At 36.9% G+C, this 24907-nt stretch overlaps 4 protein-coding genes across 6 annotated transcripts; 1 reads left to right on the top strand and 3 right to left on the bottom strand.

The window, feature by feature from the left end:
- Positions 1-59: 59 nt before the first annotated feature.
- Positions 60-5036, bottom strand: LOC149661468 (integrin alpha-8-like). Its single transcript, XM_089842971.1, has 21 exons — positions 4807-5036; positions 4622-4743; positions 4279-4403; positions 4017-4197; positions 3839-3955; positions 3652-3771; positions 3500-3588; positions 3259-3345; positions 3042-3197; positions 2879-2984; positions 2729-2820; positions 2536-2672; positions 2318-2478; positions 2100-2254; positions 1429-2036; positions 1188-1365; positions 907-1125; positions 719-841; positions 551-658; positions 360-482; positions 60-303 (listed from the first exon to the last, which is right to left on the bottom strand). Exons 1-21 carry the CDS (start codon positions 4983-4985, stop codon positions 139-141), a joined length of 3351 nt encoding a protein of 1116 aa, XP_089699097.1. The 5' UTR covers positions 4986-5036; the 3' UTR covers positions 60-138.
- Positions 5037-5435: 399 nt separating this feature from the next.
- LOC149661467 (integrin alpha-9-like) lies at positions 5436-12045 on the bottom strand. The gene is made up of 17 exons (XM_089842970.1): positions 11404-12045; positions 10069-10205; positions 9446-9762; positions 8914-9375; positions 8748-8853; positions 8498-8680; positions 8073-8437; positions 7870-8007; positions 7712-7791; positions 7372-7645; positions 7138-7301; positions 6808-6985; positions 6455-6733; positions 6270-6392; positions 6092-6193; positions 5905-6024; positions 5436-5835 (listed from the first exon to the last, which is right to left on the bottom strand). Exons 1-17 carry the CDS (start codon positions 11619-11621, stop codon positions 5683-5685), a joined length of 3399 nt encoding a protein of 1132 aa, XP_089699096.1. The 5' UTR covers positions 11622-12045; the 3' UTR covers positions 5436-5682.
- Positions 12046-15629: 3584 nt separating this feature from the next.
- On the bottom strand, positions 15630-19677 carry LOC149661466 (ATP-dependent RNA helicase DDX42). Its single transcript, XM_089842988.1, has 13 exons — positions 19412-19677; positions 18940-19203; positions 18720-18873; positions 18388-18648; positions 17724-17831; positions 17585-17653; positions 17282-17510; positions 16896-17216; positions 16727-16828; positions 16440-16666; positions 16252-16365; positions 16052-16189; positions 15630-15982 (listed from the first exon to the last, which is right to left on the bottom strand). Exons 1-13 carry the CDS (start codon positions 19675-19677, stop codon positions 15827-15829), a joined length of 2409 nt encoding a protein of 802 aa, XP_089699114.1. The 3' UTR covers positions 15630-15826.
- Positions 19678-19691: 14 nt separating this feature from the next.
- Positions 19692-24877, top strand: Gcn5 (Gcn5 acetyltransferase). 3 transcript variants are annotated; one of them, XM_089842987.1, is made up of 16 exons: positions 19692-19866; positions 20455-20649; positions 20704-20976; positions 21050-21139; positions 22028-22401; positions 22470-22585; positions 22664-22834; positions 22929-22988; positions 23057-23136; positions 23200-23411; positions 23479-23860; positions 23945-24059; positions 24122-24152; positions 24236-24311; positions 24397-24481; positions 24554-24877. In XM_089842987.1, the coding sequence occupies exons 2-16, from the start codon at positions 20458-20460 to the stop codon at positions 24745-24747; spliced, it is 2451 nt and encodes an 816-aa protein (XP_089699113.1). In that variant the 5' UTR covers positions 19692-19866; positions 20455-20457; the 3' UTR covers positions 24748-24877. The 3 variants fall into 3 exon arrangements, with proteins under 3 accessions (XP_089699113.1, XP_089699112.1, XP_089699111.1); XM_089842986.1 differs by lacking the exon at positions 19692-19866 and adding an exon at positions 20005-20145; XM_089842985.1 differs by lacking the exon at positions 19692-19866 and adding an exon at positions 20381-20399.
- Positions 24878-24907: the final 30 nt, after the last annotated feature.

The following is a 24907-nucleotide window of genomic DNA, read 5'->3' as shown; positions in this document are numbered from 1 at the left end:
CGACATACGCAATGAGATCTATAAATATTTTAATTTGTAATGCTATTTAATATCGGCCTCCTTAATACGCGTTCCGGTGTGCACCCTCCCGAAGTATACCCCTTATCTGTTAATATATCTGTAATATTTTACAGAAATTTATATTTTAAAAACATCAGGGTCTTGATGTAAATTTTGCACTTGGGGTTCAGTTGTGCACGGAGTTTCGTTAAGGTTTTTCTGGGCATCCTCTTCTTTGATAACGTTGGCTTGAATTAGCTGACGCTTCATTTCTTCGTGCTTCTTTCGTTGGAAAAAGCCAAGCTACGGGAGATATATTAGTTATTATTTGACCTTGAACTCTGACCTGTATCTCTTACCCTTAATAGACCTAGAGCGATTAAGGCCAACAATAAAAACCCAGCACCCACACTAACCGCGATGATCCATTTTGGTGGTGGTGTGGGAGGTGGGGCTGCATTCAGTACAAACGTTAATATCACCTTGTCATAAGAAAAAGGTGCGAAATTAACGGTTACTCTTATATAAATAAAAATTAAGCTATCTTTACCTCGTCTTCTGTTTTAGAAAAGGGTAGGCCGCTACTTTGAAACGGTACTTCACTGTCCAAATTCTCCACCTCACCATAGGTAACGTAGGTCATGTTCCTCGTCAAACCCTACTTGGCTTAAACGATATCATTTATAATTCGTGTACCAAACAGTCAAATGCTTCATACCCTTGTAATGTTAATGGCGTTCATATCCATGTCGGCTGTAATGTCTATCGTGACCTCGTCTCCATCGTAGTTGAATGGACCAGCGATGCATTTGACTATCAAACATTTGGACGACGCACAGTCCTAGATTTATTAAATTATTGTCATTGGTACTGATTATGATAATTTGGTTTATTTCGGTACCGTACCAATTGAAAGTGACTCCCCAATTTGTAAGGCTTATCATCAACAGTATGATCGTCCGTGGTAGTAGTTAGGTCAAAATCGCTCGGTATGTCTCTACCACCTCCCAGATCAAACTCCGTACCATCATTTTCTTTCGCTTGGTTGTTGGAATCTTTGTCGTCTCGTAAGTAACTCGACTCGATTGTTGCGCAACTTCCTCTAACGCGAGTGTCCGATGAAATCTGTGACATTCGTAACGCTGTTAGTGTCTTTTCGGTTAGAATGTACCTAACGATAAACTTACGTCGACGCTGTTGACGTTGACGAACTTTATACCCGTTTTAGTATCAGTGATTGGAATTGAGATCGTTATTTCAACCCTGTTGACCGCTGTCGGACCATATTTAGTTACTTTATATTTGTGATTGACTGGCAAGGTTTTTTCTGAACCCGTGAAAACTGTCAATGAATCTCGAGCATATCTGATAAGAAAACATTAATCAGAAACATTGTGACAAGGATAGTTACCCATTTGAAATACTAACCCTACAATGTCAAGGCTCGCGACGTGACTAAACTCTACGTGCAAAGTAGTTGAACAATCCTCCGGGCTTATTTCGTCGCTGGATGAGTCAACCTCCATTAAAATTTCCAAGAATCTTTGCGTATTGGGTAAACTTGAAATATCCAAGTAGACGGGTATGTTGACGTTCTTTCCTCGGAGTAAAGGATTACCAACGATGCATTCCACGATGGATTCCTCCTCACCCAGTATTAAATTTGTGTCTGCCCTCGTAGAGCAAACACCGAATTCTTTGGCGTAGGCTTTGACAAAGGCCGGGATGATGAACATTACCTTCGCGATGAAGGCCGGTTCCCCTTCGTTTTTGATGTCGGCCGTTATTAAGATTGAATTATTTTGACCCATAATCAATTCCAAGTCTGGAGATGATTCGATTGACAAGTCGCATTCGCAAATGTTATCGTCTCCGCATCCCGTAGCGAATGGAATTTTCCCTTTTATTTCAGTCTGGAAGTTCGGATCTTCTATCGGACATTGGGCGCAAAATTCACTTTTCCCCTCTTGTATTGGATCAACTAAAGTAGGTTTTGCGACAAATTTCACGGGGTTGACGTAGTCTTGGTTATCGTGCTACAGAAAGAAGAGGTCCTAAGCTATACTCGTATATCGTGAATCGTGACTTAAAAACCTTACCTCAATTATGTATACATCTTTATTCACGCACATTTTGTTGAAACCGGTTAAAACTAGCTCTTCCGTTGTTGTCTTTGATTTACTTGAAAATATCCCACGCTCGTAAACGTAACCTCCTTGGTCTGCGGGATCCACAACCAATTTAATTGAGATCCCTGTAATTGAGGGTCATAATTAATTTGAGTTAGTTCTATAAGCTACGAGATGATTACGCGTACGTAATGTCGCGGGAAGGTATTTTCCGATAGCTTGGAAACAAGCTGAGACTTGAAAACATAACTTTTCTTCTCCATCGAGTGTGCACGTTCTTTTACTGTCTCTGTTAATGTTATTGATACTGAAATTCATGGATCCGTGTAGTTGAACAATAGGATGGGATCTACATTGAAGTATTTAATTAATCGCCCAGTAGCTAATGATAATTAGGAACGCGTACCTATACAAGAATGCGGTATCTGAAGCGTAGGCTCCTACTAGCAAATCTTGATAACCATTTTTGTCAATGTCCAAACTCCTGGCGATATTGACGCCGAATCCCATGGCTAGATTACCGTGTTTACGACCTTCGATCACCTACGATAATTAATTAAAGAGCTGCTATCTTGAAGTGATCAGTATTTTCCGTGTACCTGAGCGTAATTTCTTTGGATTCCTTCTTTAGATCCGTGGTAAATGTATACAGTCCCATGATCGTTTTCGTAAGGCGCCCCAATCGCTATATCTTAATTGATAAAGGCATTTTCAGTATCTAAAAACTACTTTGGTGTGGAATTACTAACCATTGAATCCGTCCAAATTAAGGTCGCCAACTGAGGCTAAAGCTGACCCGAATCGCGCCTTGGGTATTCCCCTTCCTGTTAGGATTGAGCCTGTGAGTCGCATCATCTACGCAGTAATTTCTATTAACTTTCACGAGTTTCAAACCCCTTTATTTTTCCTTACCTTTGAAGCCGCTACATCGCTGGTATAAACATAGACCCTTCCCTCGTCCCCGCCAGACTTTTTAGACCAAAGCGGAGCTCCAACAACAAGCCAATTTAGGCTAGTGCTCTCTACCAACTTGTATGATAGCAACGCTCCCCCAAAATAGCTTCCAAGCTAAAATTAAGAGGATAAATATTGAAGTTTTTGAAATTTAGTATATTGTATCCATGATTACCTGATCTCCATCTATGCTGGTTATTATGTCTAAGCTCTTTCCTAGGGGGTTGAACCGACCTTGTCTTGAAATTTCGGCCAACAGAACCTGAAACCCGAATATTTAATTGCAAAGTTTTAGTAGATTAGACTCACGCGTATCCTTTGCTTTGGGGATTCTGTACTCCTTCGGTAGGGGGGCGATGATACCGAGAGGTATGACGTTGCCATAAATAAGACTGAAATTACTCTCAAGGACTTACTTGACCCTTGACTTTCCCGGCTTTGGGCGCTCCCAAAGCAACAATTAATTCGTCCGATTTGAAGAAATAGCCAGTTGCCATTGAGTAACCTGTTTGAGATTCACTAAATCATTGTATACTCGCTCATCCTTTGTGAAGGAGAAGAGACTTACCAGCTACGCCATCCATAAATTCGTACGTTTTGCCATTGATCGAATTAAATCTCTCGTCAATGTCTAGAGATGGTTCGATCAGATCGCCGAAATCACGTTTCTCGTAGGAAACCGCCCCGCCTATATTGTAAAGAAAGATTATTTTATATAATAATTGGGGTTCCGTAGCGAGTAATGATGACCATACCCGAGAAATAATAGACACCAGGGGCTCCTAAGTACAGGTCTTGGTTGTCACTATACCCGCAAGACATTCCTGCCAAACCTACTCCCGCCCATACTGATGATGACGAAACCGTTTTATCTGTTATGAAGAAATTCATTTGAAATAACCATTTGAAGAAGGTAATGGTTATATTTCGTACACTTGTATAATGGTAGTAGCTTTTGGGATTCGATTTTAGCCGTCGAGGTCCCCTTCGCGGACATACTCCTCGCCGGGATTCTGTAACAAACTCCTACCATAGCTGGGAAATCTTTGTTAAAATTTATACGCTCGTTTTGATTGTAATTGTTATCGCGACTAGCCCAACGATGTCCGCAGACCTAGAGGCAAGTAGTTGCATTCAAGATTTATTTGACCACCTTTTATATACAAAATGAGTAGAGAATCATGATCCAACTCACAATAATGTCCCAGGGACTTTTTGTTTGCGTGTCTAAACTAACGCCCAACCACATATGATTGGTGCCATCGTCTTTATAAACTTTGCCACTTTCTGTATCTGATCTCTCTTTCTTTTGGGAACCGGCTGTGACGATTACGAATTATAAGTAATATTTCGTCGTAATGATCTAATGTTACCAGCAACTAGTTTTTTAGTTGTCATTTATAAGTAATAACAATAGGGAATAATAAGAGAAGCGAGGGGTCACATTCCAGGAACAAGTTAAAAGGTGCGAGAAATAAGTTGCTGGTTACATAACATTAGTCTCTATGACGTGTAAACATGGGTTTTCCCAAACGTACGTTCCTCAAGGGGTATTTCCAGGCATGTTTTATCAGGGCTTTGATAATCGCACTTGAAAAGAACACCGGGCGATACGGCTTCGTATTTGCTATAGTTTCCTCTAGTTGCTGATATAAGAACACTAAAGACGGCGGTATTATGCATGATGCATCATGAACTAACTCAAAATAGTCTAAAACCATACCTTGTATCTGCGCCATCAAAATAAAAGGCAGTTGAGTATCCAAAGTAACTTCCTTCACCTTGATACGAAGGCGCGCTGAAGATGGTAACTTTATCTTCGTTAAGGTTAAATGCATCGCAGAAACCCCATATTATAATTGAAGACACGATAGCGCACAATCGAGCTATTACCCGCCTCATTTCTGCAACTAACAACCGTATTTAAATCAGTCAAAGAAATGAGAGACCTAATTTCTCATTTCTGCAACTAACAACCGTATTTAAATCAAAGAAATGCGAGACCTAATTTTTAATTTGATAAAACTGACTATTTACTTCTACATGCTTAGGCTTTTTCGTAATCCCCGGGCAAAGAGGAAGTTACCACAAAAACGGATGTGAAATTTTCCTGAAAATAAAGTTCAACATTTCTTGTTAAAAACGACGAATTCCTATCGTCAGAAGTTCCGGTTAATGTCGTTATGGTAATGATGACGCTCCCCATGCATAGGGTTAGGTCGTAAATTTGGTTCATCCTTCTATGGTGTGATAATTTACTCCCTATGAGTGGCGCTTAAGTTACGTAGTTTAGGATAGGCGTGGGAAGAAAACGTGAAGTTCAGTGGTACCCCAGAATAAATACGCAAGAGAAAAATTTAAATACTGATTTTAATCATGGTACAAAAATGTTTCAGTATAGGTATAATTTTTTTTTAGTAAAAGATGCTCAGGAATGTTTTAAAAATCAGATCTAAACATATCTGTACATATCTGTACATATCAGGAATTGGGACAATTTCGCGCGTATTTACAAAGGACAATATTTATAAATATAGTTCGTTTTTAACTAGAATAGCTATAGGACATTTTTTCACGACGCTAATACGTTGTTTGATTTTCACGTATTGGAATTGGCGTAATTGATGTAATCAAATTCGTCTTTGTCCGCGTTGCTTTCGTCGTCATTTTCCATTGATTTTCCGCTAATTAAGGCACCTTCTTGCATCATTTTTTGCATATCGTCGCGTTTTTGTCGACGGAAAAAGCCCAACTGAAAATTTTGCAAGTTCATCATTAGGGACATATATTTTAACGAGAGTTGCGTTAATGTTGTTCTTACCCGAATTAGGGCTAGTAAAATAAGGGCTAGGAGAAGGAATCCAACTCCAACGCTGATTGCGATAATCCAATTATCAATTGTTTTGCTGGGTTGAAGTGGCGATATCAAGGAAGTGACAGCCTGAAGTTAAGATTGTAATTAGCGACAAGTATCTCGGCACTTGTTGGACATGAATTTCTGTACTTACATAGTCATAGTCCGGACGATGTCCTTCTGGTTGAGGGTCGTAGTTTAAGTCCCGAATCCAGACTTTACCTTCAGTTATGTATGTCGCATTTCCAGTGTCGCCCTTTAGTAAAAGAAAATACAAAATTCATTAGAATTAAGAATTTTTTTATGTTAGATTGATAATTTCTTGGACTTACATAAATCATTCTAAGGGCAGTCAAATTAGCCAGAGTTCGGACGGTAATAGTGGCGACTTTATTGGTATCGATGAAAGGTCCCGCGGAACACACCAGTACTTTACAGATCGTCGTTGAACAGTTCTGAATATATGAAATTAAGTTCTTAGTTACCGAATAATACGCTTTTTTACCTCCTAACTTACCAAAATTTGGTTCTTGTTTCCAGTTTCATACCACTTATCATCTCGTTTCTCTCGGCTATTTTTCTTTTCCGCGGGAACCTCCTTTCCATCATTAACCGCGTCCAAGTTTCGTTTCGCTCGTTTGTTCAACAAATTTATAGTATTTGGTGCGTCTTTACCCGAAGTGTCCTCAACATTTATAAGTACGTCCCTGTCGGTATCGAATTTAAAATTGCCTTCGATACTTTCCGCTAGCGTCACGTTGCAGGATCCTGGTACTGTTGATTTACCATCTCCTACCTGATGAAAACACGTTCGTTTTAATGATTAACAGTATTTCTTTAGTAGGAAGATGAAATTACGGTGTTACATACCTCGACGGCGTCTATTATAGCAAACTCAGTCCCCGTGATTTTATCCGTTTGTGGGAGATAAATTGCGATTCCCACAGATTTGATAGGGCTTGGCAAGTACTTCAAAACGACGTATTTATGGATTATTGGGACTAAATCCGCCTTAGATTCGTAGACAATTTGTTCTCGTTCGGCGTGTCTGTAAAATACGTCGAGTTAACAAAGCGTTCGTTATTTTTATTCATTTGATCTTTGAAAGGTGACGGGCCATTTTTATTGATGAATCAATCTTAACTCGTCAAGAATAAAGAATATGACTTGATCGAAATACAAAAGGAGAAGTAAACTCACCCTCTTATTGTAATGTCGGCCAAAGACTTGAAGGGAACCCGGAGATAATAGCGATTATCTCTAGGATTTTTTTCATCACTCGCTGTTGTGGCTTCCAATTCAATTATTAAGGGATGTTCGGTTGATTCGACTTTCGATATGTCCAGTTTTATTTGAAATGCATTCTGAGAAGAAACGAAACTTCTTTCGTCAATTTTATGCAATCAACTTATAAAGAGAGTAAAAGTTGCTTACCGTAACTCCAGCTGGTAATGGATTTCCCAATTTACATTCTAGACTGCTACCCCCATTTTTGGTTATACCGGTGACGCCATTGTCGTCTGCGGAATCATCCTGTTTAGTATTGTCAACCGTGTCAACGATGTGACAGTGAGCTTGATTAATAATTAGGATCTCGGTCGGTAGTTTAATGAAAAGACTGGATGCGTAGGCGGGTTCTCCTCGATTCTCCACGCGTACGTCAACGACTATACTATCATTGGCACCCAAGATTATAGGCTCGTCTTCTCTAAGAATATGAATAAAATGTCAGCCCTGGAATTTTTCTAGGTCACAAAAGTAAATTTATACTCACTCTAGATTAACCACGGAGGCTTTTGTTTTGAGATCTGATGTGCAAGTATTATCATCACCGCAACTCGTCCGGAAAAATATCTGTTTAAATTAAAATAGAACGAATTTAATTAGTTGCTCGCGACTACATTGAAGTGTTTAACGTAAGTTTTTACTTACTTCGTTCGTTACGGAGGTTTGACTAGAAGTGTCGAGTAAAGGACACGAGCCGCAGAATGAGTCAATTGGTTGACTATCACGTAATAAAGTGTAGTTCATTTGAAAGACCATTGGGCTAATGAAATCTTGAATATCTTCCTACAAGGTCAAAACTTTTCATTATAGTTCATTTAATTATTTTAATTTTTCGTCTCGAAACTTACGTGAACATGGACTAATCGTTCGAAACATTGATGCTTGCCCAATTGTAAACTAACACCTTCTAAAAGGGTAGTGCTGACGCGATCCTCGTGAAGGAAATAACCGCGTTTGGGTCTTTGTTTTTCTTCTTGCGCTACGTCCAAGTCCAATCGCACTAAGAAATCTATGACTTCGGAAACGTGTTTCCCACTATATTTAAGGCACGTTGCTACACTGAAACAAGCCACTTTGCGTCCCTTGTATTCGCAATGCGTTCTGTTGATGTCAATCTGAGAAACATTGAATTCTATACGGGACGACACCTGGATCACCGGTCTTGAACGTAGTAATACGGCTTTGTCCGAATTTGAAGCCCCGATCAATAAATCTAAATGGGTAAAAATTGGTAAAATTGCGTGGACTCGAGGTATTGTTAAGGGCAATTTACCAGGGTAAGAATTGTCGTCAATATCCATGGCACGCGCCAAGCTGGTTCCGAAACCAGACAAACCAGTGTTAACTTCCGTGGCGGTGATTCTCTGGGAAAACTGTGGTTTTAAGCCTGTTTTTGTCCCATGATAAATGTAAACCGCCCCGTTTTTGTCCTCGTATGGCGCCCCGATAGCCACATCTAAAAATTGTAATAGTTCTAACGCCTTTGCCCTAGACATAATATATTTGATCCTTAGTTCACTTACCCGTAAATCCGTCTTGGTTTATATCGTTTATTTTAGCAATTGACGAACCAAATCGCGACCCTGGTATCTTTGAACCCGCTATCACGTCTTTTTGAGGTTGTAAGCCCTGAGGAGTAATTCATCCATGAAACTATGGATAAGAATGAAAGTCAAAGTGATAACGTACCACTCCGTCGCTGTAATAGACGTACACTCTTCCCTCATCTCCCCCATTCTTAAAGGAATGGAAAGGTGCCCCAACTATCAAGTCGGTATACTCGTCCATATCAAAGTTGACCCCCAAGACAGTTGCGCCGAAGTATTCTCCTAGTTGTTCCCCGTTAATTTTTTGCTGGACAGCGAATTCCGGTCTGGAATATCCCAATTTATCCACAATGTAAACCCTTCCCTTGCAAGCGGAGTCTCTCGGCGCGCCGGCGACGTAAGACATTCCTCCCAATTGAAAGAAATGTCCAGAAGTAACGGAATATCCTATGTAAGCTTCGTGGGAAGGGCTTTCGGACCACGGGGGATTATCAGGAACTTTGGCTTTCGTATCTTGGCTAGTGTAATATGGCACTTTATATTCAACCACTGTTCCTAACCAATCGTAGAAACCTGGCGCTCCTAATAGTAAATCGTTCCCATTCTGGTGTTTGAAGTGCGAGAAAACGGTAAGCACTTGTGCCGAGTCACTATCGAGGCATTTCATTTCTTACCTCACTAAAAGCGGCGGAAGTGCCCGCTTGACCCATGGCGTGTTTATAGATACCGGGAGGATATATGCTTTGCATGCTTTTTCGGACCAATGGTAAGAGTTTCTTAGACGATGCCATCTCGAGGTTTTTATTGAGTAGGTAACAAACGCCATTGGCTAAATACTGTCCTATATAGAGACTGTTCTTCCATAGATGACCGCATACCACAACGTGATAGGGCTCTATTGGTTGCGTATCCAAACTGACCCCTAACCACATACCATCCTTTTTATCCTTGTGGTCAAACTCTTCGGTCAGACCCGTTGCTTTGTGATTGCCTAGACGCAAACAAATTTTGTTAATTTCTTGACTGACCCCCCTCTCTATGCTTTAAAATATTTTTATCCCCAACTGATAACTGGGCGGATTTTAGCGTGATTTTTTCAACTATCAAAACACGTGACAATTTTATCGTTTTTCCGGCGGAACTCTGTGTTGAACCTATTTCCTTGTTATATGTTATTTTAGGTATTTGATTAACCTATAAAATGTGGCCCCCAACTTTGTCGATTAAACTCCCACGCATTCTTCTAATTATCTAATTGTTATTATATATATAATTAGCTGGAATGATGTACCCTTACCATATCGGTCAACGACGACTTCCTTGCATGGTTTTGTCACATTCGCGGTAACAGTAATGAGGCACTTGTATAAAACGCCCGGTTCCACGATTTGCCTTAACACTGTTGAGTTGGCTTTTGGTGCCGTCACAAGAGCGCTATTGTTAAGAAGAAGAAGTGTTAGAAACGGAAGTTAAAAGCCATTGACGTCATTTAAAGTCTAATTATGATTAACTCGGAAATTAATGGGTTAATTGCAGCCGGATTCAATTAAGACACATATAAGGGAATAATTGGGCTATGTTTGAATGGAATAATTTGATTTCTTAGTATAGTTAATTACGGAAGAACGCAGCTTATAGTCATACATGACTCAGAAATAAAAAAAAACATTTTATTTTTATTTGATTTGATATCGATGCAATATTTATGAGTAGTTTTATTTTAGATTTGATATCTTCTTAGTTATGATATCTCTACATCAATCTATAGTAGTAAAAAGGAGTTGGAAGGATTATCCTGCTTTCGATAGTGGTATTATGTTACAGTTGATTAATAATTCTTAGGTTTTTGAACTTTTAGCTGGGCTCTATTCTGCGAGGAATATTTATTACTAATTATATTTGCAATAAGTGAATGATACGTCATAGTAGTTCTTAAATAATATTGGGAAATTCAAGGTTAAGAACTTTTGGTTAATGTTTTGTACCCCTCTTCGGTGTTTCATTTCTTTCTTTCTTTATTACGTTTGGCAAATTTAAAATTCCTTAAAACTCGTTTGGTTTCAAAATTTTCTTCTAAATTTCATCTTCATCAACTTGAGAGTTTAATTCCCGCGTCATTTTAATGACCTAGTCGTCGCTTTAATCGCGTAATTTAACAGAATTGAGCGGGTCCGGTGTATCAGTAAGAAACAGGAGGTTTATATTTTAAAAGAAAAAATGTTTAAGAAAGTTTCATATGCAATATACAAGAGGCCAAATCCTGAATCCACCTTGTCCTACTTTTTCAATATATTTTATTATTCCTAAAAACCTTCGATGAAACATTTTTTTCACTTTTCATTCGTCATTGGGTATTTTTTTTTTATTTTTGTAAATCCTATGGCAGTTCCCGGCGTTTGAATCTATTAGACTATATGACAAATTAGCATGGTGTGTCACTACTCTTTCGAGGTAAATCGTGAATATTTATTAGAAATCTATGCATTCCTTTTTTAATAACTAAAATTACGGATATTATTTACTAATATAATTAAAAGAAATTACGATTCAATGTAACTAAAACCCATAAACACGTGGAGTCTACAATGAATTTATACTCAAAATTTATAAGAAAAAAGTTATAAAAACTTACTAAAATCCGTCTTTATTTTTGTGTAAAGCTGTTGCATATCCAAACAAAGTTCCATTTCTTAAACTTTTCGCTTCATAAATAATAGGAAATTTGGTGTCCACATTAAATGTCAAAGAAAACTTGACCAAACAACTTAATGTCACAATAATCAAAGCACGTGTCGTTGATGACACTCGGACACTATCCATGTCAGTCAACCGCGTTGAAGTAAACCACATTTTTAAGTTTAATTAAATTCAATTAAGTATAACACCATGCATGAAGACGGGCGTTTTAAAATATTACGTTTAAAAATTGCATAAAATACGCGTTCATTATTTAACCATAGAAACAGCGTTTTCTTTCGGAATGACGAAGTTCAGTGACTAGCTACTACTAGCCAGAGACGTTTACTAATGGTACTAGGTTTCTGACTCGCAGCTCAGAGCCCTCCGGAGGAGTGGTTACAAAAACCGGACTTTCCCTCTCTTATTATAAACTATGACGTTATCCTAACGTCATAATATCTCTTGGAATCGCTTTGAAAGAACCTTAAGGCATCAGACGTTCATTACTTGAGCCAATGGTTTGCGGGAATCGGAACTCCGAATTAAGAATACCTGGAATATATGGAGCGACATGGGACATGCGATGGCTTAGGTTTTTTATCATCAAATAGGAAAGCAATTTATTAATTTCTTCCGAGTATATTTCAAGAGATTAGTTGTTTTAACCAAATAAGGGTTAGACTATGAACGTTTTAAGTGTATCACTCAAAAAGAAAAGGGGAAAACACCGAGACGTTGCACATTGAATATTCATGAGCGAATTAAATTAATAATTCATATCATACTCGAACCAGAACCGAGCGATCCAGAGTTCAAGATTCAAGAATTTTCATAAACACATTTTTAACGGTTTATCGTTTTTTAAAAACTTAAACTCCCGATAAAACACTTTGTCATCAACAAATAAATTTGTAAACTTTGAACGATAATGAAAAACATCAAGTTCAAAGTTTAGAACTAGCTTAAAAGAAAGGATGTTTACGAAAATCTCAACAGGACCCTTCAAATCGGACATGACAAGCCCGATAATTTTATTTTTTGACACAAAGTTCCTACGATTTAACTCTTTCTTTCTTTTTTGTCAATTTTAAGTGGTTTGCCCTCGGGTAGGGTCATCGTAGGTTTACCAACCATAATAGAGAGATTGTGGAATCAATAAGGTCTTAGCGTGAACTTTGACTTCCTATATTTCGGCCTACACGATTCGCTTAACTTCTCTAAAGGTTACTGGACTTCTGGAATCTATTGGAACGAAGTCCCGTGTTGCTTTTGTTTAGGTGAAAACACTTTGAAGAAAGGGGCCACCCCGGACCCATGGGGTTCAATTTACCACTTGGAATCGCTAGCTTTGTTACAGTACGAGACGGTATATCCCTTCCCTTTCACTCGGTCCAAGGATACGTTGACCCTATTGCGTTATCTGTCACTGATGGATTCAAGATAGAAAAGGACCAGAAAAGAGGTCCCTCCCCATCTTTCTTTGAAGGTGTTTTTAGATCAGGGCGGTCTCGTTTCAATGAAAGAAACGAGCTTTCAACCTCCGTAGCTTTCAGGAAGCCACAGAGAATTCCAAGAATTTATTACTGACTCACAGATCGGAGATTTGCGAAGATGTTATGGGGGAATAAAGGCGATTTCGACAAAAGAATTTGGCACGTCGGAAATGGATTTTACGGTATTTTAATGGACCAATAACGAAACCAATAATTTACGTAAATTGCTAAGGATGGTAACGCGATCAAGTCCTTAAAAGTTACCATTTTAGAATAATCATTTTAGCCGTGATTCCAATCCAATCGGAATGAGTCAGGTTTTCTATCCTTGAAATGCAACAAGTGTTTCTAAGCCTGTCTGTTAGAATTTAAAATGAATCATGATGTTTTGTAACTTCCGGCCAATTTTCAATCTTTGTTTTCTTTCTAAATCGTGCTTATTGTATCTGTTTCAAGAGCAAAAAGGGATTTTTTAAAAATAATTTTACTGAATTTTGGAGCCTGGCGACTGGGGGTTGTTAATTTTTTTTTTTAAAAAAAAAGGCAGGGCATTATCCCTTTAGAGGGACAAAAAATTTTAAACTGGCGCATTATTTTAAAGGCCTTAAACTATTTTCTAATTATATATTTTTGGCTTATAGCCTTTTATAATAATAAAAAAAAGGTTCAAAAAGGGGCGAATAAACTTATCTTTCTTTTCTTAACAAGTAGTCGGCTTGCGAGACAGTTTAAACCACCACTTCATTGTTTTTAAGTCTGGCATTGAAATTTTAAAAATACAATGGTATAGTTCACTTGTTCCTCTATTTGACATTCAGAAACTCGCAACGAAGTTAATTTACTTCTGTTAAAGTTTTATCGAGTTTAAATCTCTATTCTTATTTATTTTTCTTCCTTGGTGCCAATATTAGATTTATCGTCAAGTCAGCCAAAATTAAATACGGAATTTCATGATTCATTAAGTGATATATGTATATAGTCAGACGCACAGACATATCGTACGATGGTATTTGCCCCTTGCCTGTTAACTTCGTAAAAACTAGCTGACAAACTGACATAAGCCATATAAGCGTTTTGTAGAGATTTAATTTTTGAACAAAGAAATTTAATTGTTTTAGGAACGACGTATGATTAATTTGCCGCCACTTTTTGCGCGCGCTCGCGAATTTTTTCATATTAAATTTAATTTAGAATATTTGTATTTTTTTTCCTTCTAAATTTATAGACCTAAAGGTCAGTAGTGGCTCCAAGTAATTGGTACTGCTTGGGCAAAGAACAGAAATTAGAGGCGCTTTTCTCTTACCAAGAAGTGATATCTAGTTTATTAGGGAGAAGGTATAAATTCGCCACATTTCTTGCTTTAACTTCAGTCCAAACGTAGGTCCGGAGTTAATCTCCGCCTTTAAATTATGACCAGCATCTCATTGGTACTTGAAAACTCACGTCAGCGTGACGCGAATGACGAAAATTACGTATTTTCCGACTGAGGAGAGGCGAAATAGCCCGGCCTCCTTTTACGTCCCCCCTTGTATTTTGAAAGGGAGACTAGGACTATGGCGCGCTAATACTTATGCATCTTATACCTTCTCCCTATTAAACTAGATATCACTTCTTGCTCTTACCGTATAAATCGCCAGAGTTCTGACGTCTAGTAATTAACTGTTTATACTTTAGTGTGAAAGCTAATGAGGGTATAATTAAAAACCGTTTAATTGTCGATGTAAGAAAAATCGCATCCGACCTTTCCGTCGAGTATTATGTTTCCTATTTAGGTATTAAAATATAAATCCGTTAGTAAGTGTTGTTCCGGATTTTATTATTTCACGCGTTTAGATAATGTTATAACTAGGAAGGGGGATTGAAATAAAAATAGATTCTTTTTTCTTTGTTTCTTCCATTACGTTGCAAAAGGCAAAACGGAAACGTCAGTCGTGGAAAAATGTTTTATAAGCAAGCTGCTGGCTGGCTACCCACATATTATAATATAAACGTATTTTAAATGACAAAACGACTAGCAACTGTTTTATAAAACATTTGCGAGGAAGGGGGGGATGTTATAAAATTATGATTATTCGAGTATATAATTAAATATTTAAACCAAATGTGGTTAAACACTAACAACACCTTAACCGAGACCTTGAATAAAAACGCTCTTGTGTTTAATGACTCGAAATATATTAAGGCGCGTCTATTTTTCCTTCCTGTATAATATTATTAAGCTACTGTTGAGTAACGTCGAACTTTAACGTTATTACTCAGCGTTTAATTTGCATAATAGGTTGGGATTTTAATCATTAGGCTTAGGGGATAGGTATTCCTTGGCTGTTTCTGGGAAATATAAATTGTAATGTTTGCCGCTACTTTGTTTATAGGAACAGAATAATATATTCCGTTTTTTTACTTTTTATTTAATGAAGCTCACTGTCAAGTTGATGTGACTTCAAACACGTAGTTTATTGGATTTCAAATTTAGCGCTGGAAAACGTTTAGCGCCGGAAAAACTGTTTTTGCGCCATCTGGTGTTTAAAAAATGAACCATGTACACGAGTTGCCCAGTATTGAAGTTTCTCCGCCATTTTGAAGAAAAGGGGAGGAGCCATTGTTGCGCCATCTGGTGTTTAAAAATGAACTCGAGTTGTGAAGTTACCCCGCCATTTTGGTGGTAAGAATAAAATGAAACCAAGTCTTTCTTTACGTAAAACATTCATTTATTGAGGATTTGGATTTAGGTAATTATTTCAAAAAGACTGACAGTTTTTTTTCTTCAAAGCAATTAAATTTGCTTAAGATATTTTTTTATTAATAACTGCAATGATTATTTAATGAAAATTCATTAATTCGCTATTTAAAAGTTTTTTTTTTTAATTTTTTAATTTTTTTGGTTTAGGAAGTGTCCCATCTGCTCTTCTTATTCTTTCGTTGCAAATTTGAAGCTGGAGCGGCCATTGATTGGTGAGCTCCCGGATTTGCTTTATCAGGCGGTAAACCTGATTTCCAAGAAGTATCAGTGGCTGCGCAGAATTGGCTCTTATACTGAGCCTGAAAAAAAAAAATTAGCTAAAGGAAATCCTTCAAAATATAGTTAAAGACTAATATCGGTCTACTAACACTAAATGCTTGCTTCATGGCAAACATACGATCACTTTGAGGTCCTTTACTTCTCGGAACAGGAGAAACCATATTACTCGACTGCTCTGAATGTTGAGGTCTCGCGTAATCGGGAGTTACATAGCTATTTGAAGGGGTCTAAAATATTTCGTTAATGATTGATGATTACTCAATTACTGGTCAGGTGAATTGAAACATACTTCATTTGAATCAACACCAAGACCAGGCCTTTCTTTATAACCCAAGCCTCTAAATCCCATAGTAACTTTCTTGGCTTTGCCTTGCTTATATCGAGATTTTCGGAACCACGAACTCTGTTGGAGGAGTAAAAGAATTAATTAGAAAAAAAATAATTATAATACAAACGAGAAATTACTCTATTAATTACCTGCATAGCTAAATCAAGAAGGGTTTGGGGTACAGGTTGATTTGCCCCTTCAAGATTCCTCACTAAATGACCCGCAAATTCTTTATCCTTTTCTGTCACCAAGGTGAAAGCTACTCCCTTCTCTCCCGCTCTTCCCGTTCTACCAATACGATGCGTATGTGTGTTGATATCTCGAGCAATATCGTAATTAACGACGGTTTTTATGTGTGGAATATCCAAACCACGCGCTAGAAGTTAATTTCGTGATTAATGTGTCCCATTAATTTTAAACTATAAAATAAACTAACCAGCGACATCAGTAGCCACTAAAATTGGATATTCTTTTCGTTTAAATGATGCTATGACTTTAGTACGCTCGTTTTGATCAATGTCTCCGTGAATTAACGCAACTGGGAACAGATTTTTTTTCATTACATTGATTATAATAATAACGACGCAATAATAAGGCCTATCTACCATTGAAGTCATTTGCTTTAAGATTATTGGCCAATTCCTCGGAATTGGTCTTTTTAGTGACAAAAATCAGGACGCTACCGACTGTAGTAAATTCAACCAATTTACTGAGTAACCAATTCCATTTTGGAGTTCCTGATTGCGTGACTAAAACAATTTGAGTAACATCTTCATTGGCTTCTCCTAATTCTCCCTGAACGACTCTGATTGGATCCGTTAAAGCCACTCTGGCTAATTTCTCAACTTTTTTCTTAAAAGTCGCGCTAAACATTAAGGTCTGCCTATCAGGACGAACATGGTCACATATAGATTTAACTTGAGGACCTGAAAAACCGGCGGTTCTTTATTAAAAGGGTTGTTCCTTAGACAGTACTCCCTTGTGATATTACCATATCCAATGTCAAACATTCTATCAGCTTCATCAAGAACTAGGAAAGTAACCCGCTGTAAATTTGTAGCCTTTGCTTTGATATGGTCAATCATTCGACCAGGAGTAGCTACAACAATTTCCGCGCCTTCTTGAAGTCCTTTGGATTGATCCCATTTATTTCCACCTCCAAAACAACACACCACCCTGATACCGTAAACCTTGCCAAATTTTTTGGCTTCTAAGTAGATCTTTTAGAAAAAAACATTATATAGTTATAATCCTTTTTCAACTCTAAAGATGGATATGAAATGGATCGACTAACTTGTTGAGCTAATTCTCTTGTTGGGGCTAAAATTAAACCAATGGGTCCTTCATCGGGTTTCAATTCCCTCTAAAAGTATTGATAGAGGAAAATTGAAATTGAACCCACGGTAACTTCCCCTATAATGTTTTTAACATACTTGGTCCATAATATGGACTAACATAGGCCATAAGAAAGCTGCAGTTTTTCCCGAACCTGTTTTAGCAATTCCAATCATATCTCTTCCTCTTAAAGCAATTGGAATACCCTCGAGGAATAATAGTAAATAAAATGTCATTGGTCCTGTATTGTGTTGTATTATTGTTTGTGGGGTAATTTCAGGGGTGTGCGAGTACTCGTTAAGTTCGAGTACTCGGTTCGAGTATCGAGCCGAGTACTCGACTCGATACTCGATAACAACACGTTGAGATACTCGAGACAGATTCGAGTAGCTTTTTAACATTTTAAATACTCGAGTCCGAGGCTTACAACTATAGCAGACGATGAGTTCATGATCATTTATTTTGAAAATCACCTGTTCAATGTTTAATTGATCACGAACAATCTTTTTGAACTAGTTAGATGTTAGATAATTGAAAATCTTCTCGTTATTTTCAAGAAATTTACAAAATTGCTACTCGACAAGTCAATATTTGAGACTCGATAATTACTCGAAAGAACAAACAAAATTTGACCTATCTAAATACTCGATACTCGAAAGTATTTTTGAGACTCGGCTCGATACTCGATAAGAAATTAGTTTCGATACTCGGACTCGGCTCGAAACCGAAAAAACGGGACTCGCACACCACTGGGTAATTTACTTGGGCTTGAATAGGAGTGGGTTGGGTATATTCTGATTTTCGAATAGCTTTCATAAGTTTCTCATCAAAACCAAAATGACCAAAACTGGTGACAGGTTTGAGTGGGTCAGCTCCAGTTACTCTAATTCCAAGTTTCTTTCGTAGCTCTTGAACATCGAAGCTGGATAAATTAGCTATTTCAGGATGTTCTTCGTAAAAATTCTTTTCAAAGTCTTCATAATGAATTTCAGAATGGTCTATTGGCGGAAGTGGATCAATGTACTGGAAAAATAAAAAGTTGATGGCAACTCTAGCTGTTCTCATATTATTTTTATAGCGTATTTCTTTGTTACTTTAGATCTTGGCGGTGCAATAGGGTTTCCATCTTCATCATATTCAATTTCATTATCACTGTCATCTTTGTCTAATCCAGCATTTGGATTCTCTTCAATATAACGATAGTAACTTTCCTCATCATCCTCATTCTCAATATCATCTCTTATTCCCCTAAAATTTTTCGTTTTTTCGTTTTAGTAAAACGTCATTTCTTTACAAATATTTTGATGATCTAACTTAGATTCTTTTGCATTCTCTTCTTTAAGTTCTCTCGCAGTCCTTAGTTCTTTTTCTTTAGCTTCAGCTTGATCTTTTTGGGCTTGCACCTCTAAATCAGCCATAAACGCGTCTAAAGGATCATCTTCACTATCATCCGAGTCAGTATTGACTGGTTTTTTAGAAGAACTTGGCTTAGATTGAAGTGTAGGACTTCCAGGTGCCGGAATATATTCCAAGTTACCCGATGCATGTCCATTATCCTCATCATCTTCTTCGAAGTATCTTAAAAGTTGGCTTGTCACGTTTAGACTTACCTAGCTTCGTTTAGATTTATTTTGGTGGAATTCATAAACGTCGGACGCAACCCAATTTAGTACAGGCAAAAGCAGGGCGTCGTGCGCAAACGTCTGCTTTTTGCGCACGACGCCCTGCCTTCGCCTGTAGTACATTGCGTTGCGTTCGACGATTATGAATTCCACCTGCAGCTTACTCTTCCTCAGTTTTTGGCCTCTTTCTCGGGTATCCGTACGACGCGTCTACAGCATTTTGGGTGATGGCCTGTAGTCCAACATATCCTTGTCTGTTTACGGGTAGTTTGGGTTGAGATTCGGCTAATGCACTCTCACCCAGTTGGGGTTCTGGTTTCTTGGTAGCTAAGGAAAAACCACCAAAGCCAAAACCACGAGGTTTTCCATCTCCCCCTTTATGGAACATTCTCCTGTCACCTCCACCTCCACCTCCACTACCTTTCTGCATATTAACAAAAGAGTAACCACTAAATAGAAACGATGAAACAAAGTGAAGAATCGGATTAATTAAAAATTAATTGGACACTATAGTTTCAACATAAATAAGAATTTTCGCAATATTTTTATATTATACCAATAAAAATGTGAAACAACTTAAGAATATAGAAATATTTAATTTACCTTCAGCCTTCAAAAGGTAATTTTGATGTTTAAAGACTTTTGTCGGGAAAAATCTTTAATATTATCTATCTTGGATAATGAATAATTATCTTTAAATTAAGCGCGCTCAATTTTCGGCCGCTCTTGGGTGATTGACAGCTCAGCCTCACACACAGTCACCACACTCTGACAGGACCTTTTGTCTTTTTAACCTTTGACCTACTGTTAATTTGCTTTAGTTGACTAAAGCGCTTGTATTCCTTTTTGTGTTTTTGATTAGTACAATGTGAACTAAATTTATGTATTAATTATAAAAGTAAGACTTAATTTAATTTATTTAATGAATTCAATGCGCTCGGCTTATTTATATGGGCAATTTATCGAATGTAGACCAAGGCTTACGGTCGCGATACGTATAGACTAATGGCACCCCATGTTATTTCCCCATAGAGCTTAATACAGTCAAATCCAGAGGGCTGCCATTACACTATAAAATCTATGTTAGTAACAGTCTTGGAATGATCCAGTCTGCGCTAGAAAACTGGGGAGAATTTTGACCATTCTAAGAGTGTATGAACTGCGTTAATTTTATCTTTTTCTTTAAATTTTTAAATTAATTTTATAGATCATGTCAACCCCAAATTCCACTCCTATTCACGGAGGAGGAGCAGAAAATCAAACTCCACAATCCCCAGCTCAAAATAATGTGGAGTCTAGTAGACAAAACAATCTTCAAAGGATTGCGCAAAAAAAGGCTCACGTTAAAAGTTGGCCACGAAGTAAAAAACTCGAAAAACTTGCTGTTTATTCATCGTGCAAAGTATAAAACTACACTCCCTTAGATTATTTCCAAATTTAAGGAATATAATTTTAGGCTGATGATGGTTGTAAATGTAATGGGTGGAAGAATCCTAATCAATTACCGGCTCCGCCACGTTTGGATGTATCACAAGCGGTGGCTAGTTTGAATGACCCTTGTAGAAGTTGCGGACACGTTTTAGGAGCTCATGTCTCTCATTTGGAAAATGTAGCTGAAGATGAATTGAATCGTTTATTAGGAATTGTGGTTGATGTCGAAAACCTATTTATGTGTGTTCATAAAGAAGAGGATGCCGATACCAAACAAGTTTACTTCTACCTTTTTAAGGTGGATAAAATAGTGCCAGGCTCAAAGATAACTTAATTTATTGGTAATCTTTTAAACCCTGGTGACTGTATAGCTTTTAAGAAAGAGTATCATGCAAATGAGTCAACCATCGGTAGAAGGACCTTTAGGGAATCCTCCATTTGAAAAGCCAAGCATTGCTAAAGTATTAGAAAAAAAATGGGTGGCATCCGAGGGGGCCGTCGCTCCTTCAAATCTCGTACACCTGGTTTTTTAAATCATTCAAATCACATAAATCACTTCCCAAATCTAGAAAATCACTAAAATCGCTATGAAATCAATCAAATCCTTCAAATCGCTGCACAAATCAGTGAAATCGCTAGTAAATCATTCAAATCAGTGAAATCAATTGTAAATCAGTCAAATCACTATACAAAGCAGTCAAATCAAGAAATCATCAAATTAATCAAATCATTAAAATCACTATGAAATCAACACCAAATCACTCGAATCACTACCAAATCATTCAAATCGCTAGCAAATCATTCAAATCACTACCAAATCATTCAAATCGCATCAAATCATTGAAATCCTCGACAAATCATTCAAATCGACCAAATCATTGAAATCCTCGACAAATCATTGAAATCCTCGACAAATCATTCAAATCGCACCAAATCATTCAAATCGCACCAAATCATTGAAATCCTCGACAAATCACTACCAAATCATTCAAATCGCACCAAATCATTCAAATCACTACCAAATCATGCAAATCGCACCAAATCATTCAAATCCTCGACAAATCATTCAAATCCTCGTTAAGTCACCAGTCATTCAAATCGTACAAATCGTTCAAATCATTTCCAAATCCTTCAAATCACATAAATTGAATCGAAATCATCGTAAAATCGAGAAAATCACTCCCAAATCGGCTCCAAATCAGCAAATCAGTCAAATCATTCTTAAATCTTTGAAATCATCAAAATCGAGAAAGATTTCAAATCTCGTACGCTCTCATGTGTAATGACGGCCCCCTCGGTTTCATCTCTCTTCTATAATATCTAAAACTAAGACGTTAATTTGTTTTTAGGGTGTGACAAACTTTGTTTGTTATAAATTTGGCAATTTGGCCCAAAAAGAATGGCAAACTATGTATGAATTAGCAAAGATGTTCCTTCACTGTTTAAATCACTGGAAACTGGAAACCCCTTCGGCTAGGAAAACTCATTCTCCCAACGAAGATGTTTCAGCTTACAAAATAAACTATACAAGGTGGCTGTGTTATTGCCACGTTCCCGCATTTTGTGATAGTTTGGCTCATTTTGAGACCACCAGTATTTTTGGGAGGACTCTCTTGAGATCAGTGTTCCAAACAATGAGGAGACAACTTTTAGATAAATTTAGAGCTGAAAAAGATAAAATGCCGCCTGAAAAGAGAACTTTAGTATTGACCCATTTCCCTCGGTAAAACTAAACTAAATTAATTAATATTTGAGACGTCATTAGGTTCATTCATCATTAATTTAATTTAGATTCCTTTCCATGCTTGAAGAAGAAGTTTACGCTGTTAGTTCACCAATATGGGATCCAGACTTTAAACAGCAACCACCAGCCTCTGCCAATAACCCTGCTGTTATTGACAAAGGAGGTGCGATTGATTTTAATTTTAATTATTTTAATTTAATTTAATTATTAATTAAAGTATTTCAATCCAATTTTCATTCAGCTCCTATTGGATCTTCAGCCCATAGCACCCAAACAAGAACTTTTGAAAAGTTAACGGTTTCAACTTCCCCAGCTCAAGGTGTTGATGGAAATTTCAACACCTTTAATGTCAGTCCAGGGATGAATAATGTCGCCAGAGTTTCTAAATCTAGTGGTACAAGCGAGGTTAAAGGTACAAAAGGGTGTGGTAGTTACTGGTCATTGAGGAAATTAATGAACTGCATGCTTCATTAAAATAATTATTATAATTTAATCAACTTATGTAGTTGAGAAAAGACCATTGGAGGAAATTCCAGTGCCTGAAGTAAAACGGAGAAAAATAGAAGGTTGTTTATATAGTTAGATTTAATTATAATTTTAATTCATTCTTTAATTAGCTTGGGTTTGTTTACAGGTGATCTTTCTGAAGAATATGTCGCGGATGTTTTAGAATCTCTTAATAACTCCAAGAAAATGATTGGACCATTAAACAAAGTATACAAGTCTTTGTATTTGTTTTGTTGAATTAAAAATTCTAAATTGGTTTGTATTTTGTAGGCGGCTGCTTTATTAGTTGATAATGTAGCCAGAGATGAAGCTGCGAGACAAGAAGAAAAGAAAGGAGTAATTGAATTCCATATTGTTGGAAATACTCTGACGAAAAAAGTCTCTAAACAATCCATGATTTGGCTTGTTGGCCTACAGAATGTTTTCTCTCACCAACTTCCTAGAATGCCAAAAGAATATATCACTAGATTGGTTTTTGATTCGTAAGAAGTTAATTAGTCTTCTATCTTTGAGTTAATTAGAAAAAATAACTGTTTTTAATTTAATTAGGAAACACAAAACATTGGCACTTGTTAAAGACAATCGGGTTATTGGTGGAATTTGCTTTAGAATGTTTCCCACTCAAGGTTTTACCGAGATTGTCTTTTGCGCTGTTACATCAAATGAGCAAGTTAAAGGATATGGAACTCACTTAATGAATCATTTGAAAGATTACCACGTTAGATACAATATCTTCCATTTCCTGACATTTGCTGATGAGTTTGCCATTGGGTATTTCAAGAAACAAGGTTTCTCTAAGGAAATTACGCTTTCCAAATCCGTTTATCAGGGTTACATTAAGGATTATGAAGGGGCGACTTTAATGGGTTGTGAATTAAACCCGAGTATTGTTTACACGGAGTTTACTAGCGTTATTAGGAAGCAGAAAGAAGTAAGAAGGGGGGAGAGTTATGTTATGTTATGTTACGTAGAATTTTAAATGGGAAGTTATTTAATATTATAAATGTTTCTTTAGATAATTAAGAAAATTATTGAAAAGCAACAGGAACAAATGACAAAAGTTTATTCTGGTTTGACATGTTTCAGTGTTGGTGTTAGACAAATACCAATTGAAACTATTCCTGGAATAAGTAAGTACATAGACTTGCTAAGATGTTCATTAATACTCAATTAGTTATGTAATTATTTGTAGAGGAGGCTGGGTGGAAACCTGATAAGAAAATGTAATAATATAATGAAAATATTTAGTTAATGTTTATAATAATTGGGCTTTTTAATCTAAATTCGGTGTTTTATAAAATTGAAGGCCAACTTCAAAACAGGATAAAATGGACCAAGAAGAGCTATATCAACTTTTTAAAACTATTCTTAGTCAAGTGAAAGTATGATAATTTTTTTCATTATTTTTATTTGGAATTAATTTTATCAGCATTTTAATTTTTAAATAATAATTATTAAATTAATTAGGCCCATAACAGTGCCTGGCCTTTTCAAAGACCAGTTGAAACATCAGAGGCCCCTGATTATTATGACCATATAAAATATCCCATGGGTAAAACAATTAAAAAATTTAAATTAATTTTAATGATTTTGTAATTTTCAGATTTATATTCTTTTCTTTTAGATTTGAGGACAATGTCAGATAGATTGAAAAACCAATATTATGTTCATAAAAGACTTTTTATTGCCGATATGGGAAGGATTTTTAGCAATTGCCGAGCCTATAATAATCCAGACACAGAATATTATAGATGCGCGAATACTTTGGAGCGTTTTTTCTTTAACAAATTGAAGGAAACTGGATTAATGGAGAAATGAATGAATGAACAATTGTATCAAAGTTTAAAATGTAAGGGCTTCATTTTTATTTATAAAGATGGAGCCCCTATAACCCTGTATTCCAATCCGTGAAGTCATTTTAAATAAAAGCAACTAATCATACTTAAAAGTATAGTGTTACTTAACTTACTTTCATCAC

The sequence above is a fragment of the Phalangium opilio genome, unplaced genomic scaffold (genome assembly GCF_054372755.1).
Source record: "Phalangium opilio isolate 3A_F unplaced genomic scaffold, DU_Popi_V2 ptg000070l_1, whole genome shotgun sequence".
Taxonomy (NCBI): Eukaryota; Metazoa; Arthropoda; class Arachnida; order Opiliones; family Phalangiidae; genus Phalangium; species Phalangium opilio.
The sequence above is the reverse complement of the archived record's forward strand: the minus strand, read 5'-3'. Positions and strand labels throughout refer to the sequence as shown.